The sequence below is a fragment of the Sinocyclocheilus rhinocerous genome, unplaced genomic scaffold (assembly GCF_001515625.1).
Source record: "Sinocyclocheilus rhinocerous isolate Xijiao unplaced genomic scaffold, SAMN03320098_v1.1 scaffold2026, whole genome shotgun sequence".
Taxonomy (NCBI): Eukaryota; Metazoa; Chordata; class Actinopteri; order Cypriniformes; family Cyprinidae; genus Sinocyclocheilus; species Sinocyclocheilus rhinocerous.
In genome coordinates, this window is record NW_015624871.1 from 90900 (window position 1) to 112222 (window position 21323).

The window sequence follows — 21323 nt, forward strand, 5'->3', positions numbered from 1 at the left end:
GAACTATATATATATATATATATATATATATATATAAACTCATAATCACACGTTAGATTTCAATGATATTTTGACTACTGATCAGAAATCTGGTCTCCTTAATGTTTATAGTCATTACAGTCAGTCACAATCAGACAAACAATAAAATAATTAAAATCACCTGATAATTTTGATTGCAAACATTCTTTATTATCATTTTAAAGCAATTTGAAGAATTGTTTTTATTTTTATTTTATTTATTTTTATTGTAAGTTTTTTTGTTGTTGATGCAGAGTAAATAATTTTATTCAGAAAGTTTTATGGGATGATACACAGATAAAACTACTTCACAGAGCCTAGTTTTAAGATGACATTTTGTTTGAAGGCACATATGTAGTTTTTCTTGACATAACAAGAATCGTAATTCCATCTTCCAATCTCTGAAAATGTGAGGGACAGTGAAATTAAGAGATTATTCTACCTTCTGCAGTGTGTCTTACCAAATATTTAAAAGTCCTCACAGCATCAATATCACTGTAATAAATCATTTAGCAAAACATGTAGTTTTTGAATGTGAAAATTGAAAATTGAATGTGATTATCATATAGTCCATTAGTGTCTCTCTGTTCTTACCTTTCCAGTTCATCTCAGCGCATTCCTCCAAGCTAGTGTACATGTGGTTGGGCTCACCACGTGTCCAAATTTGAAAATTCCAGAAGGATCCATCAAGGCAAAAAAAAATTACCAGACTGAGAGGAAGACAAAGATATTTTAAAGAAGAAAAAATTACGAAAGAAAGACAGAAAAGGTGTTTGTTTAGTGAGAAACTATAGTGCGTGCATTTAATTGAAAAACAGGAAATAACAACAACTCAATAATTTCTCTTTGCTCTCCCTATTTGTAAACGCCTTCACACTTCCGCCTTTTTTACCTTAAAGGAGACATATTATGCCCCTTTTTACAATATGTAATATAAGTCTCTGGTGTCCCCAGAATGTGTCTGTGAAGTTTCAGCTCAAAATACTCCACAGATCATTTATTATAACATTTTGAAAATGCCTATTTTAAGTGGAAGCAGAAACACGCTGTTTTTCGGGCCTGTTTCTTTAAATGCAAATGAGCTGCTGCTCCCCGCCCCCTTTTCCAGAATAGAGCTGGCATTACAGTTTTAAACCATATGAGTTTAAACTTCTGATATACGGTTTTCTGAGGGCACACATCCGAAGCACACGGACAGAAAGCGGCTGTCACAGCATGTGAGTACTAATCTAAGTTCTCATTCACACACAAGTTTACGTTAAAACGCCTTTGCCACATCACCAAGGGAGCGAAATCAGACGCGCTCATTTTCTCGTGAGTGTAGAGTGACGTGCCAATAGCTTGAGTCTGTAAGAGAATCAGAACACAGCGTTAGTATCGCTCTGGAGTCAAAGCTCATTTCCTTCTTCTCTTCCTACACTTAAATGCTGTGCTGCTGATGAGCTTCAGGTGTCGGTGATTGGCACGCACTCCACGGTAATTGCTGTATGAGTGCTGTTTCCTAGGCGACGCTGATACCACATTGACTGGGGTTGGAGCGAAATGTTATTTGACAGACCTGACCATCCTGACCACATCCTGGAGAGCCCGTCGGCATTGCCGTGGGCAGTTCCATCTCGATGTTGAAGCTTGAAGTGGAAGTCCTGGAGCGCGAGGAACCATCTGGTGACGCGGGGATTGGTATCTTTGGCCCGCGCCATCCACTGAAGCGGAGCGTGGTCTGTGACTAGAGTGAAGGTCCGGCCCAGCAGGTAATATTTTAGCTCCAGGACGGCCCACTTCATGGTGAGGGCTTCCTTTTCCACGGCTGCATACCGGGTTTCTGCAGAGGTGAGCTTCACCGGGTGCTCTTCTCCTTTCTCCTGCGAGAGAACTGCACCCAGGCCGGTGTCGGAAGCATCCGTTTGAATGATGAAGGGGCAGCTGAAGTCCGAGGCATGGAGGACGGGCGAGGACGGGCGAGGACGAGAGCGCCTCCTTGAGGGCCTGGAAAGCAGTTTCGGCCTCCACAGTCCATTTCAGCTTCTTGGGCTGCCCCTTCTTGGTCAGATCTGTCAATGGGCTGGCTATTGAGGAGAAGTTAGGTATAAAGCAGGGATAGTAGCCCACTAACCCCAAAAAGGCACGCACCTGGGTTTTGTTGGCGGGCCGAGCCGCTTGCCGAACAGCTTCCACCTTCTTGATCTGGGGCCGGATTAATCCCCGGCCGACCTGGTAACCCAGGTACTTTGCCTCTGCGAGACCCAGGTGGCATTTCGTGGGGTTCGCGGTGAGTCCAGCCCGTCGTTATTCCACGAGCACTCTCCGTAACTGATCAAGGTGTCTATTCCAGCTCTCCGAGTGGATGACCACATCGTCCAGGTACGCGGCAGTGTAGTTCTGGTGCGGACGCAATAGGATATCCATCATTCTCTGGAACGTGGCGGGGGCACCGTGAAAGCCGAAGGGAAGAACCTGGTACTGCCAGTGACCTCCAGGCGTCTTTTCTTTCGCGTCGGGGGTGAGAGGAACTTGCCAATAACCTTTGGTCAGATCGAGCGTGGAGATGTAATGGGCCCCGCCTAGCCATTCCAGAAGCTCATCCACTCGGGGCATGGGGTACCCATCGAAGCTCGAGATCTCGTTCAGCCGCCGGAAGTCGTTGCAGAACCGGAGAGTGCCGTATTTTTTTGGGACCATCACAACGGGACTGGACCAGGGGCTGCGGGACGGCTCAATGACCCCCAGCTGGCGCATTTGGGCGACTTCCTCCTCAATAGCCTACTGGCGAGCCTCTGGTATCCGATAGGGCCGCTGCCGAATGATGTCGCCAGGGGGAGTGCGAATCTCATGGTGGATGATCCGTGTCTGCCTGGGGAGCTCGTTGAACGCATCCTTGAACTGTCTGACCAGGGTGGTTAACCTTCTGCACCGGAGAGAGCGGTTCCCCTATCGCTACCACTGGGAACTCATCCTGGGCGAAGACTACCAGTTGTTCTCGGGGAGCTGTCCACTTCTTGAGTAAGTTAATGTGGTAGATCTTCTCCTCCCTCCGATGTCCCGCCTGGCGAACGTGGTACGTGACCAGCCCCACTCTCTCCACAACGGTATGGGGATCCTGCCAGGATGGCAAGAATTTGGAGGTGGCGGATGGAACGAGCACCAGCACCCGATCTCCTGGCTGGAACTCCCGTGGTTGGGCTGGCCGGTCATACAGCTGTTTTTGGGCGCGCTGGGACTCTGCTAGATGTTCTCTTACGAGTGGCATCACTCGCTCAATCCTCTCGCGCATCTACCGTACGTGTGTTCCATAACGGTTCGATGGGGGGCTGGCTGCTGTTGTATGTATTAAACATTACCTCTGTCCATTGTTAAGAAGTTTCTACTCCCATACATACTCCCTTACTCCCATACAAATAAATAACCAACATAATCAATTGAATAACCACATAATATATATATATATATAAAGAAGAATAGTTAACATTGCAGTTCCTCTACTTTTGTCGTCTGTCTGTCCACTCAGTAACTCTTGGATCTGTCTCATTTTATACTTTTCCATTCACTTTCACAACTCCTCCTTTTCTCTCACTCATCCTTATCTTCAGGATGTGTATGTGTAATCATCAAGCAGGAAACCACTTTTTCATTCAGTGCCTGAATGAATTTTCATTCATTAGCCTACTAATCAATTTATAGTCTATTGTACACATCAATAATTTATAGTTTATTGTAATTATTTAATATATTTAATATATCTTACTCTTACAAAACTAATGCAATCAGAAAACTCAACCTATGCATCCGCATTTCATTGGAATGAAGCAATAAATGAGAAGATCACTGGAAAAGAGTCCTAGAGGGCAAATTATTATTTATCAGTTGTTGTTTTTTCATCTAGTTATGCTATGCAATCCAGTTACCTATGCAAAATACCATGTTCAAAGACAAAGAGTCATAACCTTTCCCTCCAAAAGCTTAAGTCACCATTGGCTCACTGACCTCCTGGAGGTGCGGCCTCCATTGAAGTTAAAAGGCCTCACATCAGTGACCCGCCTCTCTCTTCTCTCTTCTTCTGAGCGCTTACCTCCTTGCCTCTTGGACATCCAGTCCGACCGTGACCTGCGGGGACCTCCCCATTGCCGGTAGGAAGTCAAAGTTGCAGCAAGCCATGTTGCAACTTTTCACCTGGAAGAGAACTCTCCCAATCACCACGAGTCACAGTAACATCTTTGTAGTTCATTATGATCACAATTCCAACACCACCAAACTTTCAAACCATCAAGACTTTCATCTGAGATTGCATCTGGACGCTCATTCAATGGCAAGTTTCGTACATTTAACTAAACGAAACAGAGGTTTAGTATACAGTGCTGATGGATTCAGGGCAGGGCTTGACAATAAGGACTGCCTGATGGCCTGGGGCCAGCGTGAAAGACGCTCGGGACAGTAGACGGATGTGTCACTTGCCCGATCGGGCCACTGCAGCGTCATCATGACATTTTATCATTTGCATGTGATTTTAAGACTTGTTGATTTAAAAATTCAAGCAATTAAAAAGCATTTGGGCGCGAAAGACAACTCCTTTCAGTACTCGCGCGCTGTGTTCTGTGTGAACAGCTTGCGCACAGACACGTCTCTGACACGTGCGAGCCCCTTGAACGGGCAAATACATACAAAAGTACGTCAAAATACCCGTCCTGGCAAGTAACTTTGCAGCTTTAACAATGATTAATCTATATTGAATTTATACACTGGAGTACAGATGCACCGATCTCTAATGGACATTTTTTGTTTTATTTCAGACTATCTTCTGTTCCTTGCTTGCACACAAACTGCACTGCAATCATTTTCCCAATGGCCATTAGTGTGGAAATATTACGTTATTATTATACTTAGTCTGTAAACGGCTGTTAACAGAGGCCAGAGATGCCGACGGACACAAAGAGGAGAAAATACTGTGTAGCAGACAGAACAAGAGTTCACGATGCGCGAAATATAGGAAGAAAATCCAAACATTGAATTTTACATGAATGTGTTTCTGAGGGGAACGGAACTGACTGTTTTCAGAAATGGTGTTTTCTTTTTGTCTCTGTATGATGCATTTAAATTAGTGTTAATATGTGCAGCGCTGCTGTGTTTACAGCGGTAACCAAGGAAACGCTGTATCACTGTTCCATGAGCGCCACCTGCTGTCAGAGAGTGAATCTGCGTCTCATTCAGCCCACCTGCTGTTTCTGTTTCATACAGATGTTTTATGTAGCATAATTTCACAAAGCTAAAGTCAGGTTATTCTGTTTTTGCTTCAGATTTTGAAATTATACAGTCTAATATAAATCAAACACCGACCGGGCCAGTAGAAAAAATCCTTAGCGTTGATCCCTGAGGTGGTCACTCATTTTCCATAGCTGCAGTCTCTGGTTTCTCTAACGGTTTCATTCATCCACTTTAACTCCCTTGTGTATGTATGCATGAGTGTGTGTGTATGGTTGTTAGACTAGTTCATTTTTGCGCACAAATTACATGACTTTCTGGTTCTGTCACCGCTTGTGAATAGTGTCCCTTTAACAATTTCTGATCTTGTTACATGCTCTAATGCCCTAGTACTGTAAAAAAGTAATTTTCTATGGCCACGAAAATATCATTTCTTATAACTGATATGAAATTACACTGAATGTTCGCTGGACGAACAGATTAGTTGATGGTAATATTAATTCTGCTACAGTTACTGGCAGCTGATTAAAATAATTATAATTAATTATAATTATTTATATACATTTCCCTTTTGAGCTAATTTGCTACAAAAGTTAGTACTTTACCACACCAGACAACGAAACCACTAGATCTTGTGGTTACAAATACAGTTGTGACCACTCAGTATCAAACCTGACAGCCAAAGTTGCTGGAGCTCACAATCTGAATGCTTCATTGACTTGGTTACTGTACACATTTTTTGCTAATCAGATATCTAGTCTGGACTGATACTATATCTCTTTCATTTTCACAACCCCTCCTATTTCTCTCACATTTTTTCCACACGTGTTACTGTCACATCTTACTTTCAGAGTTATTTCTAACACATGATGCGCCTTTAAAAAATGCAGCCTCATGATAACACAAAAGCTGCATTTATTATACATTTATAGGAACAGGTCATAGTTTTTTTCCCACTGGTATTATAAAGAGATACAGATTATAAACCCCTGCTAGATCTGAGACAAAGGACATTGCCTCAAAGATTATTACAGCACACTACAGACATTACAACACACTCTAGTCTGATATATAGAGAAATTACGTACTCTAGCTACATGCACCCAAATAATCCATTTAATCGGACTGATGGCTCAATCTGACAGAAAAGCTTTCATGTCAACACCTCAGCTGATCCAAATGAGGTCGATCTGAATGAAATTTCATTTAAAATGGGTGGCGAAGACCAGAAATAATCAACAGGAAAAAAAGTTCTGAATGCAGCGATTGGTCACTCCATATGCGCTGAAGTTTTGTTCGGAATACATGTTATGTAACAATATGTGAATCGTACTGTAACGTTTAGGGTTCATATAAACAGAACTTTCAGAATCTGAAATTAGATCGAATTCATTCTGATTAACGGAAATGAGTGCATGTAAACATACCTACTGTGGTGTCTCCACTTTTATGCATGTTAATCATCACTGTAAAAAAAAAAAAAAGTAAAATGTTCATGCTGCCCTGAAATTTTAAGTTTAGTCAATTTCCTTTAGATCCAGAAAAGTTATTCTAAAACTAAATTTTAATTTGTGATTGCTAAGGGCCACAAATACCATGCCAGCAGGCCCCAATGCAACTTTGAATTTGAACAGGGACTAGAATACATGACCGCGGGAAACACAATGGGTTTCTACAGCCCCTTCTAGTGGCTGATGTAAGAGGTGTAATAATGTAAAAGTACTGTGACAAACATAGATTTCCCCCAAATATATATTCATGCAGTATTTGAAGGCAATCTCTACCAGTACAGTCAGTGCAATACAAAAACAACTTATTATTTTTATTATAATGCAGTTTTAATTAATTTGAAAACACATTATATTTTCAGAATTTTAAACAAAGGTTTAAGTTGAAGGTTTCATGTAATGATACCCTGATAATAAAAGTTCAGTCTAGGCCTACTTTAAGTCTGAATCAAAGCTGTCATCACTTTGAAGGCACACATGTAGCTTTTTTTCACATAACATGCATCGTCATTCCACTTGCCAACATCTAAAAAAGCAGAAAAAGGTCAAACCAACAGAGAATGAATAATCATTATAGATTCAACATTACATTTTCTACTAATCATGCAACTTTATTTGATCTGTAAATAGAATTATTGGTAAAATGGTCAAACGAAACGCTTACGATTCCAGTTCATTTCCACACAGTCCTCTCTGTAGCTGAAGATGTGGTTGGGCTCACCAGGTGTCCAAATTTGATAGTTCCAGGAGGAACCATCAGTCCAGATAAATTTACCAGACTGAGAGAGTAAGACAGAGATAAAACATTTGAAGGAAAAGGCTATTGACAAATAAAAAATGGAAATGTCTCATTTACCTGAAAAAGCTCAAAGCCTCCGATCCAGATGCGCAGGTTGCGTGGGTTTAACTTGATCACAATGCAGAGCACATCACCATTAGCCTTGGAGTTATGCACTGACACCAGGTGTCCACCAGGGGCTGTGCTTCTGCAGCTAAACTGTGCAGGAAGAGCAATAATATCAATACTAAAGAAAATGTGGAAAGAATAAATTGGAGAATGTGAGCATATGTTCTTTTGTTTATCTGTGATGCCTGTTTTCTCACACTGACACTATTTACCTCAGATGCACTGAAGTTGAGAGGGTTGCTGAAATATTTGACACACCGTGACCCCACTTTGTACCAGTCCTCATAGCCAGTCATTGGACATGCTTTAGGCAGAACACAGCCTGATGATGGACTTGTATGTCCAGCAGCTTCATCTAAATGACAACATTACACCCCAAATTTATCCTGCACTCTTAAAAATAAAGGTTCCAAAAGGGTGTTTTCACAGTGGTGCTACAGAAGAAGATTTTTGGGTTCCCCAAAGAACCTTTCAGTGAACAGTTCTGAAAATAACACATTTTTGTATGAAAAACATGTAATAATTTGAAGAACATTTTGTGCAATGGAAAGGTCTAACTATGGATGTTAAAAGCTCTTCATGGAACCATTAATTCCAAAAAAGACTTTTTAAAGAGTGGTGCGTTTAAAAAGTCTGTTTGTGTTTATTGCATGACGTAACATATTTTAGTAAATGAAATAAAAGTTCAGCATCACCTCTCTCCATTGTTAAGAAACTACCACTTCCAAACAGGAGAGTTATCAATAAAAAGCTAAAAGACTCCATTCCTGCTACACTGTGAAGAAGAAAACATTATCAGTGGAAGGTTACATGTATTTTTTTAAATAGAATTTTAAAGAATAGAATACTAGATAGAATAAATATAATTTTTAATTTTTATTATTATTATTTATTTATTTTGAATAATGTTAAAATAATACAAGGTTACCCAAGCTTATCTAGGTGCAAAAATGACAAAATATCTTGGTTTCTGGATACAAAAAATGTTTTAGTTGGAGAAGAGGACTTACCGCTGCAATCCTTCCACTCTTGTTTTCTATGTTCCCTCATAACAACATTAGTCTGTCTTAAATCTGTCGCTGCATTCTTTTTCACAACTCCTCCCTTTCTATAACCAGGGTTATCATAGTTGACTAGAACTAAAACTTAAACCATTAAAAATCATTACTTTGAAAAATAAAAAAATAACTGAAATAAAATAAAACATTTCAGCTTCAATTTCAGCTAGTTGCAACATTTCTTCTCATGTACTAACATAACTCAACCTAACACTTCAAGTACAACTTAAAAGAAAACAGAAAATATAAAAAATTAACACAAAATATTAATAAATAAATATGAATATGATGCTAAAATAATTCTGTCTCTCATTCAGCCTTCAGTGTGTTAAATGGAGTTTGACATGGAAGCTCTGCATGCATGGCATGTATTTACATTGTATTTAAAAAAAAAAAAAAGTATATGATTAATACAAATTATCTGTGGATTAGATTGAATAAGATTAGACATGTGAATGCATTACTTTGGTCATGTTAGACAAACACTTTTAACCTATAATTGTTCAACTTAAGAAAGCCTGTTCTTTTACCACACTAGACGGTTATACCACTGTCCCATGTGGTTACAGACACAGTTGCTGATCTCTTAAAATTTTAACTTCTACTTTTCACATTGCAAACTACAGATGATGGAAATCCCAAGCTGCAAGAATGCCTGCACTGTTTGTCTGACTCCAAATTTTAATGTCATGAAAGTCTGAGACGGTTGTTTTTCAGAAAATGACTGCAGAGCTTATTATTTCTCTTTCAGCTTAGTTAATTCATATTTCTCCTTATGTAAAATACTGGTATGATGTTCGTTTTTTTACAACTCCTTCTACTTCTCACTTTTTCTAACTGCATTTGAGCTGTGATACTTATTCAGCATCTTCACACCAAAAACCAAATGCTTTTAGTAATGTTAACCATGCACTTTATTTTACTCCAAAATTGAATTTTCAGTTATTGATAGTGATATCTTGTCAGTCTTGTTTTTCTGTCATAAATCACTAGTTCAGAGAACCATTTATTTATATTATAAATGACAAGTAAATGTACACTTGTTTTTATTGCCCTGAGCCTCCAAATAACCTGCATCAAAGTTTACAAGCAACTTAATGGAATTAGTGGTAGTATAAACAAATTATTAACAACGTGTAAGAGTTCAGAAAAATTTGATCATGCAATGTTACCATCCACACTTGGCCAAAGGTGGGACTGATACTCTTTAACAACAAGTCTAACAATAAACAACATATTCACACACAAAAAACAAAACAAAAAAAAAACACACATACAGCTGCATAGCTACATTTGGGTGTATGCTATACAATCACATGAAATATTAAATATTTTTAACTAATCGCTAGTTAAGGCCATGCAAACACTATGAGTATACATAGCAGAATTTGAGTATTTACTTACTATTTAATACTATTATTTACAAAATATAGTAATATTTTTGATCAGTCAGGCAAATAATACATTTTGACTGATTGATTTTGATTTTGAGATGTTTAAGATTGGGGCCATGGTTATAATTAAAATAATCTTTATGTTTAAGGCAAATGTAAAATTAGGGGGGGAAGTTCAGTTGATAGCCTATGGAACCGTTTTGTGTGTGTGTGTGTATATATTGGTCTACACTGTTCTTTGTGGAAGGATCTAGGATTAGTGGAAAAAAATATAAAGATTATGACTGGAATGAAGAACTTTGAATTAAAAATTCCCCCCCCCCCAATCCTTCCCCAAGTGCTGTGACCAGCCCTTTTAACTATAACGATCAATGGAAAATGCTCCGGAGTCGTTGGAGAACTTCTCATCAGTTTTGATTGAATGCTGGCTGTGGTCTCTGGTCCTGTACAATGAATTATTGCTCTGAATATGTGAATCTGATACCTAGAAACAGAGCAAGAGAGAGACAGCGAGGCAAAGATTATTTTCATTTTCATCATAACTATAGATAGATGTAATGCTGTTGTTGACTTGCTTAAATGCAAACCTCTTCAAATTTCTTGGCCTTGTATTGGTCAGCTCCTTTCAAGAAGTTCAACAGAATGATGTCACAAAGCACTGTACCCTAAAATAATGAACATTAAGAAAAAGTCCACTGAAACTGGTCCTCATACACTGTATTATTCTGATATTTAATCTTCTGATATTTAAGATGTTAACAATTATGAATTATTTTCTATTGTAAATAACTTCAGTGTTACACATGAACAATAATAAACAACACATTTATATGCATCCATATATCATGCTTTCATTGAAATGGATGCTAATGTTTAAAAATATCTAAATATCTAATATGCTAATGTTTAAAAACTTAATGCATCTCCAAATGCACTTTAATTAATGATAAAACAGGTTGGTTAAGTTGAGGATGGAGATAAAACTGATGTCATGGAAGTTATAGTTACATAAAAAGATAAATATATATTATACAAAAATACTGGCATGTGGTTCTCGGAGACGTTACCTGGTTTCCATAAAATGTCTCCATTATGCAAGTAAATTATGTCTATACTGATCGATCTTTCCTGAAGATTTGGGGCCAGTCGGGCGGTTTGCTCACTTCTCACTTGGATCACATTTCAGATGATTTAACATATTTTCATTATTTGACTTATGCTTACACTGGTCAGAACTATGGTAAAAGTGTTGTGCTTAGTAACTGGCAGGACAGACCAGGACTATCACACGCATGCATTATTATTATTATTTTATTTATTTATTTATTTTCGCAGACTCTGGTACCATATTTGCTTGAATTGACTGACATTTTCATGTTTTCTTAAGAAGGCTGTATGCCAAAAATGTGCACTGAATAAGTCAATATATATAAAAAACTTGAACAATTTGGATTGTTCATTATATTTACAATGAGTCGTGTATTGATCCCAACATTGAAACCCCCCCCCAGATATTTATTAATATTTTTAATATATTCATATAAATATTTTATTAATATTATTAAGTATGATCTACTTAACTTTATGACATAATATGGAATGAAGTGGTTTTTGACTAACATTATGCTGCAAGTCAGCAGTGCAATATGAAGTGACCAAACTAGATTTCATTATAACCAATTAAATCTCAAAATACATCTTAAATTAAAACTTAACTCGAAGCAAATATCTGAATTTTACTAAAGCTACTGTTTATGTCTGTGGCAGCAATGGATCTCGAATTATTATGGTTGCACCACTTAACTACTTTCTAGTTCTGTTTATACTGATGTTGATTTTATTGTCACATTTAGTAGCAAGACCTGTTTTGTGACTTTTGGAGTTACCCATTTTCTATATAATGTTAATGCACAGAATCTATTTATGAAGACACATACCACACCAACAGAGGTGAAGGCAGCAACCATGTTGATCAGAGTTGGGATCATGTCAAATTTTCCCGCCTTTAAAGAGAAGATGTCAGGAGCAATTATAAACACACTTGCACAGAAGTGTGAAACTCAAAAATACACAAACATGATATGTGTTTTTGATGAACTCACATCTCCATTAACCAGCACATCAAATCTGATGGCGTAGGCTTTCAGCAGAGTGCGATACTCGGTTCCGTTCTCCATTTTAAAATACTTTGCGTACCTAAGGACAAAGATTTAGACATGTTAGCAAGTAGGGATTTCAGTAAGGATTATCCAACCTGTCAGCCTTTTTGTAATAGATTCCAGTATGTGGCCACTATAAAAGTTTGGCATGTAACAAATCTGAACATCAAGAATTAGCTTTGTGATAAACATGTGAATGAAGTATGTGTATTTGGTTGCAAAGTATCAATAGAGCCGTGAAGACCGTAGCACTCTTCATTCAACTTTAAGGTGGAAAGAAAAGCTTCCAGAACCTGAAGTTGTATCCTGGAGACACAGTGGTCTTCTCTGACATGGCGTCCAGGCGAGTGAAGGAGTAGGCTGGCTTGCACTCATCATCTGCCTTGTCTAAATCACACACCCACGCTATTTTTATCCCTATCACTCCCCCCTGAGAGAGAGAGAGAGAGAGAGAGAGAGAGAGAGAACTTACACAAATCCAATTTGACATTGCACTTAAGGAGAAATAAAGATAATGCAATTTTTTTTAGAAAAAAAAATGTTTTTTTTTTTATACAACACTTATTAGATACTTTTATAATACAGTTATTATTTAATACAACATGTATTTCTTTGTCTTCTTTTAAACTATTTCCATTGGTGGAGGTAAACATTATGAACTAACTGGCCAAATTACTTGTAAAACTTATGTTTATCAGACTTATTTATAGAAACGTTGTATAGAAGCAATTTAACAATCACAAAAAATAAATAAATAAATAAAAAACAGCAATTGTGCTTGTATGATATTTCTTACATATGTAAAGCTAAATGATTACAGTAAGAAAGCAAGGGGGAAATTAACCAAATAATTAAATGAACACTCACTTTTTTAGCAAGAGTAGTAAAGTCCTGCTGTGCAAATCGGATCACATCTCCCACTTTGAATATTGGACAATACATGTTACTCTCAAAGTCAAAATTACACTGCTTTATGTAAGAACTATTGATGTTGGGCAAGAAATTTCCCCTGAAAGGAAAAGAGAAATATTTAATAATAAAAAATAAAAAAAAACATTAGAAATGCAGATATTATTATGAAACAATTTGTCTTTGTGTTTGGTTGCCATTACTTTGTGAAGTTAAAACGTGGGAAGCGAATGCTGTTCTTGATGAAGATGGTAAAGTTCTCCACCTCCATCATGGGGTTTCTGAGTAAGAAAAAACTTCATCAGTCCTTTTATTCAACCATTCACACATCTATTCATTTGTTCATTTACAAGAGGACTCACGGCTGAATTTCATCAATCTCTGCGGGACACCATCCTTTGATCTCACAGGTTTTGTGGGTAACATTGAAATTCACACATCGTCCTGTCAGTAACCCTTGAGAAAAAAACAATGGAAAAGAACATAACATATAGAGCAGGGCTGAATACACCTGAACCAGCTATTGTCCCAATTTAGAGGCGGCATCTTTTAAAGGCTGCTTTCAAATGACCGAATTCCCTTACGGGCAATGAAGCATACAACAGATGAATCCTTCATCTTCGTTGTGCACTGGTGACGATGGGTTTTTTTTTTTTTTGGAGAGAAAATGCCGGATTTCACTTTTAAATTTAGTATTGGGATTAAAAAAAAAAAACTTGCAATCTTTCTAAGATAGATATAGATAGTTCCTACTTTTTATTATGTACATAAATAGACCAGTGCAAACATATTTAGACAGGTTGTGAACCCTGTTTCATTTTCTGTTGAAAATAAAAAAAGAACAATCCTCTACAGGCTAGACGGTCCCACACAGCTACTAAAAGCTTCCAAGCAAGTATGTTGGAGCTGGTTGGAGCTAAACCCTACAGGATGTTAGCCCTTCAGGAGCAGGATTGGACACCCCTCATATAGACCTTACTGTGATGATTTTGAGCTGTGCACAAATAGACCATTAAGGGGGTCAAATTCTAATGAATTTATATTTTTATAATGTCACTAGGTTTAATTGGTTTTCCTTGACCGTTTCAGGATCACAAAACACTCCACAATGAAATGCTAAGATTAAATAAAAAATAATTCACAAGTATTCCTTATTATTTGATCCTTCAAAAAATTCATAAAGACTACAAAGAAGATAAAAGAAAATCTTACCATTGCTAGGTGGTTTTGACATCAGCTTCTTACAAGTACTGTCGTTCACACATTTGAATTTCAACTCACTCTGAAGAGTTACATGTACAAACACATGAACACACACAGGGGCAAGAATCTATCAAATTCGTGTACATTAATCTTGACAGATTTCAGTGTCCTCACTCACCTCTGGACAGTGTCCTTGAACTTGATTTTCTGTCGTGATGAGCTTAGTGATGACGCAGAACACTGACGCCCCCTGGTACACACACACACACACACACACACATCATACAATAAAATAAAGAAGTATTTAAAAAAAAATCAATAATATAGTCAATTGTATAGGCATTAAAATTATATATACAGTGTATATATATATATATATATATATATATATACTCCTCTAAATATTGTTAAACTGCTTGAGATTTACTTGAGTAGGTGTGACATAATCGGCAACATCCATGATACGGTTGTTATACTCTCCAAATCCTTTCACTTTAGTCATGACTGATGACTCGATAGCTGTGTCTCTCACTTGATATGCTTTCTCATACAAAAACACCCAGCTAAGGGAGGTTGGGTAGGGTGGAAATAGAGAGAGGGTGGGGGAAAAAGATATACAGAGAGATTAAATGGCTTTCTTTTTTTACTTTCTTTAATATAAAACACTCACAAATATTACAAAATACTTACAATAAATAAATAAATATGTAGCCTATGCTTGTCCATTTTTTTTACTAAGAACAAAAAGATGATTCCTACTATTGCAATTGCAATAGTAGGAATCATCTTTTTGTTCTTAGTAAAAAAAATGGACAAGCATAGGCTACATATTTATTTATTTATTGTAAGTATTTTGTAATATTTGTGAGTGTTTTATATTAAAGAAAGTAAAAAAAGAAAGCCATTTAATCTCTCTGTATATCTTTTTCCCCCACCCTCTCTCTATTTCCACCCTACCCAACCTCCCTTAGCTGGGTGTTTTTGTATGAGAAAGCATATCAAGTGAGAGACACAGCTATCGAGTCATCAGTCATGACTAAAGTGAAAGGATTTGGAGAGTATAACAACCGTATCATGGATGTTGCCGATTATGTCACACCTACTCAAGTAAATCTCAAGCAGTTTAACAATATTTAGAGGAGTATATATATATATATATATATATATATACACTGTATATATAATTTTAATGCCTATACAATTGACTATATTATTGATTTTTTTTTAAATACTTCTTTATTTTATTGTATGATGTGTGTGTGTGTGTGTGTGTGTGTACCAGGGGGCATCAGTGTTCTGCGTCATCACTAAGCTCATCACGACAGAAAATCAAGTTCAAGGACACTGTCCAGAGGTGAGTGAGGACACTGAAATCTGTCAAGATTAATGTACACGAATTTGATAGATTCTTGCCCCTGTGTGTGTTCATGTGTTTGTACATGTAACTCTTCAGAGTGAGTTGAAATTCAAATGTGTACAGTGTATATATATATATATATATATATATATACTCCTCTAAATATTGTTAAACTGCTTGAGATTTACTTGAGTAGGTGTGACATAATCGGCAACATCCATGATCCGGTTGTTATACTCTCCAAATCCTTTCACTTTAGTCATGACTGATGACTCGATAGCTGTGTCTCTCACTTGATATGCTTTCTCATACAAAAACACCCAGCTAAGGGAGGTTGGGTAGGGTGGAAATAGAGAGAGGGTGGGGGAAAAAGATATACAGAGAGATTAAATGGCTTTCTTTTTTTACTTTCTTTAATATAAAACACTCACAAATATTACAAAATACTTACAATAAATAAATAAATATGTAGCCTATGCTTGTCCATTTTTTTTACTAAGAACAAAAAGATGATTCCTACTATTGCAATTGCAATAGTAGGAAGTTACAATTGCCTCTTAATGTACTTTACATCAATTATGTTATTGAAGGCTAAAAACCAAGCCATTTAATTGTTCAGTAATGATTAATCAAATTTACTACAATATTTTTTTTTTCTTTACAATGTTTTTAAACATAACCGCGTTTTATTTTATTTTTTATTTGTTTGGGCACAATTTTAAATCTATCAACTACTGACACTGTAAAAACATAGTCTCAAAACAAACTCACCCAACGAAGTATGTGATGATGAGGAGTTGGACGACACGGTTTATGATGCCAATAGTCCAGCTCTTTACCACCACGGACTTGGTCGTCTCATAGGTAAAGAAATCTGTTATGCATTTCCACATTTTTCCAGAACACTGCTGCATTCACAAAAATTAGACTCCGGGTATATTAATGTATTTGTGTGAAAGATTAGTTAGAAATACAGTGTAGATGCTTCCGATATATCCGTCCAAATGCTCGATCCTGTGTTTTTATAATCTAAAACCCATGGATTGTCAATAAAAGCTCTTCAATAATTTTCCTTATTTGTTTGCCTGATAAAAAGTCCCCACATCTTGAGAGAAGATGCTTTCATAGAAGACCCCCTCTCTCTCTTCTAGTCCCTCCCCTTCTCCTCCCTCTTTCTTCATTCTTCCTCCTTCAGTTATTCTATCCTATCATTTCCTCAGATATAAAATGTACGTTACACTCTTAGCAACTTACAAAAGTGCTCAAACCAAATGACAAAATCAAACAAAAATCACAAATCAAAGTTATGCCTTAGCCCCAAAGAAGTTCCTAACGTCTCTGTACTGTAACATCCATATAGTATCTATAACAGAACAACCGAATCAGATGCAGGGTATTAGCAGTGCAGGAATATGCTGGATGTTCAGTGTGTGAGAGGTCTGAATAGGTGAATCTTGGCGAGTGACATGCACATTATATCATGGCCACCACGACAGCCCCATGCACTAGAAAAAAAGCTGTTTCAAACTGGAAGCTCCATTAGCGTGCAATTAAAGATTTTAAGTAGATTACATCTATGCGTTCTTTTCCATTCTTATGCATTGATGGACTGTATATTGTCATTTGCAATATTAGCTTGTTATCTAAACCTTCATGTTCTGATTGTTTTTATGCTTGGAGGCACATAATGCTGTATGTGTAAAAATATTAGCAGTAATAATGTTAGTTGTATTAATTTAGAATAATATAATTATTAGCAATAATATCCGTTTTATTCTTACTACTATTATATATTTTTAATTAACCCTTTTCTCTTTTACCATTCAAGAGTTTGGGGGCAATGAGATATTTTAATGTTTTTTCAAAGAAGTCCCTTATGCTCACCAATAATTGACATTTATAAAAAATATCATTACAATTTAAAATGACTGTTTTAAAAAAATATATCTTTAAAATGAAATATATTAAATGAATTTTCAGCAGCCATGTCACATGATCCTTCTAAAATCATTCTACTATACTGATTTGCTGCTAAATAAATATTATCATTGTTGAAAACAGTTGTGCTTCCTAATACTTTTGTAGAAACTGTGATAATTTTTTTTTTCAGAATTCTTTGATGAATAGAAAGTGCAAAAGAACAGCATTTCTTTTGAAATACATTAAAAAGGAAATGTGTAAAAACCTTTACTGTTGCTTTTTTATTAACGTATCTTTGTATGCTATCCTTTTTAAAGTGCTTTTAAACAGCAGTGTATTTCTTAATCAAAGACAGCAAGCAGATATATCAACTTCAATGGAGGACGTTTAAAACATATCAAGTTAAAATTCATATATATATTTTTTATATTATATTTTTCATTTACGTATCAGAGGAACAAAGACCTTCTAACACTGATACATCAAGCTGTTCTTTTACAAAGAGCTGGACGAGAGTGTCATTAACTCTAATTCCAATTATGCAGATGGAAAAAAAAATGCCATTAGGATGCATCCCACAACAAGCACTAACACATCACACACTTTAACCACAATTGAGAGGTAACATTTCTTGACATGGCCAAGAGAGCAACCATTAACCTGTGGTTACCTCACTCTAGAAGTACAATACATCTGGGACTCGCTTCCCCGCAAAAACACACACAATGCAGGAGTAACACATGACAGAGGACCAAATCAACTGAGAGAGTAAGCTCAAGCACTGCTGGAGTATTTGAAGATGTCTATCAGTCTAGGATAATGTTGAGTGTTAGATGTCTCATGATGATTCGATTGTCTTGAAACAGGATCTTGAGATGAAGGGAGGGTACAGAGTGAAAAGAGGGGAGAGAGAAAGAGACAGAGGAGAGAGTGAGGAAATGGATGGGACTCAATACAAATTGGTGAACAAAGTCATCAATGCGCCAAATGCAATAATGAGCAAAGTGGTTTGAGAACCATGATTGAGAGAGAGACAAAATCCACAGAAACGTAACAGATACGAACAGATACGGGGAGTGACGCAAAAAAAGGCAGACTAAATGGAAATGGGAGCAGCAGGAACGAGGAGGGAAGAGATGCAGGAATTAACGTTACATGCATATACCAGAAATAAGAAAAAACAAAAACAAAAAAGAAACCAGAAAATTAAGACTAAAGAAAGAAGCAGAGCCCAAAGAAATATTTTATAGAATGTTTAAACAGCATATATAATAATAATGGTGGGCGTGAGGTGAGGAATGGCCTACATCCTAAGGGCTAGCTTTTTTTTTTTTTTGCTATTTTAACCTTGCCATTTGGAAAGGCATTGAAGAAATTGGTTCCGCTTTTAATATTCCTCTTTGTAGGGGCAAAGGAACCTAGGTAGTTCCTTTGTCCCCCCCCCCCAGGAACCATAGCAGCACCCCTGACAAAGAGCAAAATAGTTATTCAGTCTAATGAGAAAAGGTGTAATAATCAGGGGTGTGAAATGTATTCAAAAATTATACTCAAGTACATATACTCAGTGAAAATTTTGCTCAATTTTACTCACATTTTACTTAAAAGTACAAGTATCTGGCCAAAAGCATACTTGAGTAAAAGTAAAAAAAGGACAACTTTAAATTTTACTTGAGTATTAAAAAAGTACATGTACTCCAAATATAAATAAATAAATAAATAAAGGAGATTCTTATTTCACCATGTTGAGCCATCTTCTCAATGCAAAGTGAAACTGCTTAAAATTAAATTGCATAAAATGTTTTGTCAGACAGACATACAAAGGTTTGGTTAAAGTGAGAAACAAAACAAAACACATTTGTACAAGTCATCTAGTGCAACAACGACGATTAAAATGCAGCAAAGTGGAACACAAAAAATACAGCCCTTAAAGGGATACACCATCCTTTACACACTCATGCCATCCCACATGTGACTGAATGTCTTCAGATGAAGAGTTTTAGGGGGAAACAAATCTGTCTGCATACAATACAAGTGTACAGGATGTCCAGAGATAATGCTTGAAAAACTTCAACACCAAAAAGATTCAACACCTACTGATGAACCAATTTCTTCTTAAGTGAAATGATAGTGTGTAAGAAAACATACAAATACTAATATTTTAAACTTTACCGTTGTGTTCACTTTGGGTGGTTTCTGAAGCGGTCCTGTACACTTGCATTATATGCACACACTAAAAGTCTTTGTTAGTGTTCATCTGAAGAAAGAAAGTCATAAACATCTGGGATGGCATGAAGGTGAGTAAATCATAAAAGAGTTTTCAGTTTTGGATGGACTTTTTCTGTAAAGAGTGGCCTCAGAAGGAGTCAAAAGGGTATGTTCAATATAGAATGTTCAGGTTCATGATCAGATCAAAGATCATGTATCTATGATTAAAGAATCTATACTTACCCAAAAAATGCTTAAAACAGTAGAACTAACAGTCATATGACAAACCAATGACCAGATCAGTATAACTAATTACAGTGAAGAAGACTTGAGTGACATTGAATTTTACTCATCTACAAGGTATAAATGTACATGTATCTTTCTGTTCAGGAGTCTCTCTTGGTTGTTGTGACCAGTGGGCTCCCGGCCGTGAATAAACTTTTATTCCTGCAAAGAGCAACTTGGGAGTGGTGTCTGGTATATGCTGCACAGCTGAGGAATAGAAGACTACCGCAAAGACAGTGATAGTGTTGGAAGACTATAGAGTCGTTCTCAGGCTGAGGCTAATACTCTGAGTTAGTATTAAAGATCCTGTGTCGTACCAGCGTACAGCTGAGAAAGACGGTGAGAGTGTATAGATGCTAAAGACCTGTGTGCTCATGTGTGATTGAGGTAGTGATCGTAGCTTCTTGACGGGACGCTGTCACAATACTTCAGGGAAGTACTGTATTGTAAGTATTCGGGGAATTCAGGGAATTAGTTCGAGATACTGTAGTTATTATATTAGCAACTGGTAGTTGTTTGAATTGTCTGTGGTGAAGTCAGATTTGTATTGGGAATTTCCACGACAAGAGCAAGATGTGATACAGAGGCCAGAGACATCATAGAACATTAACTTTGTAAAAGGCCACTTTTTGTGTTGTCTATTCCACACCCCTGTCTGTAGCAATAATTCATCTTTTAATTGTTAATTTGGTGCATTTAGAGTTTTTTTCTCAGCACTGATATATGGTTATTTGCAACTAATTATATATAATTAATGCGCAAAGCATGTAATTATTTAGAGTAAAAAATAATTAATTGACAGTCCTAACTGTTACTCAATATATCATTATATATCAATATGTCACCACTGGATCCACTCCATAGTAAGAGCATCACTACAAATGATTTACAATTTACAATTTTTATATATTTCTTTTTAGATTTGTTATATAAAAAAAGCAATCATTCCCACCACAACATGAATAATCAAATCTGAGGAAGCTGTGTAATATATTGGCTGAATGCAAATAAAATCAGTGATGACAATTTAAATATGGCAAACTTTTGAAGCCAGAAATTTAAAGGATGAAAGTTAAAACTGAAGCTGAAATGTGTGCTTGATGCATGAAAACAACCCTCATTGGTTCTCACACGTCAAAAGCACGTTAATTGAGGTTCTATTAATCATATTTAATGTGCAAAAATGTAATCAGTACTTTTCAAGTTT

The 21323-nt window shown here is 36.7% G+C and overlaps 2 protein-coding genes across 2 annotated transcripts; both read right to left on the reverse strand.

Moving 5' to 3' along the window:
• Positions 1 to 321: 321 nt before the first annotated feature.
• LOC107746819 (galactose-specific lectin nattectin-like) lies at positions 322 to 8391 on the reverse strand. Its single transcript, XM_016561140.1, has 6 exons — positions 8322 to 8391; positions 7839 to 7981; positions 7576 to 7716; positions 7480 to 7498; positions 613 to 708; positions 322 to 419 (listed from the first exon to the last, which is right to left on the reverse strand). Exons 1-6 carry the CDS (start codon positions 8389 to 8391, stop codon positions 322 to 324), a joined length of 567 nt encoding a protein of 188 aa, XP_016416626.1.
• Positions 8392 to 10400: 2009 nt separating this feature from the next.
• On the reverse strand, positions 10401 to 17285 carry p2rx3b (purinergic receptor P2X, ligand-gated ion channel, 3b). The gene is made up of 12 exons (XM_016561246.1): positions 16478 to 17285; positions 15895 to 16030; positions 14528 to 14599; positions 14359 to 14428; positions 13509 to 13602; positions 13350 to 13427; positions 13105 to 13246; positions 12531 to 12667; positions 12181 to 12274; positions 12016 to 12081; positions 10666 to 10743; positions 10401 to 10562 (listed from the first exon to the last, which is right to left on the reverse strand). The coding sequence occupies exons 1-12, from the start codon at positions 16618 to 16620 to the stop codon at positions 10434 to 10436; spliced, it is 1239 nt and encodes a 412-aa protein (XP_016416732.1). The 5' UTR covers positions 16621 to 17285; the 3' UTR covers positions 10401 to 10433.
• Positions 17286 to 21323: the final 4038 nt, after the last annotated feature.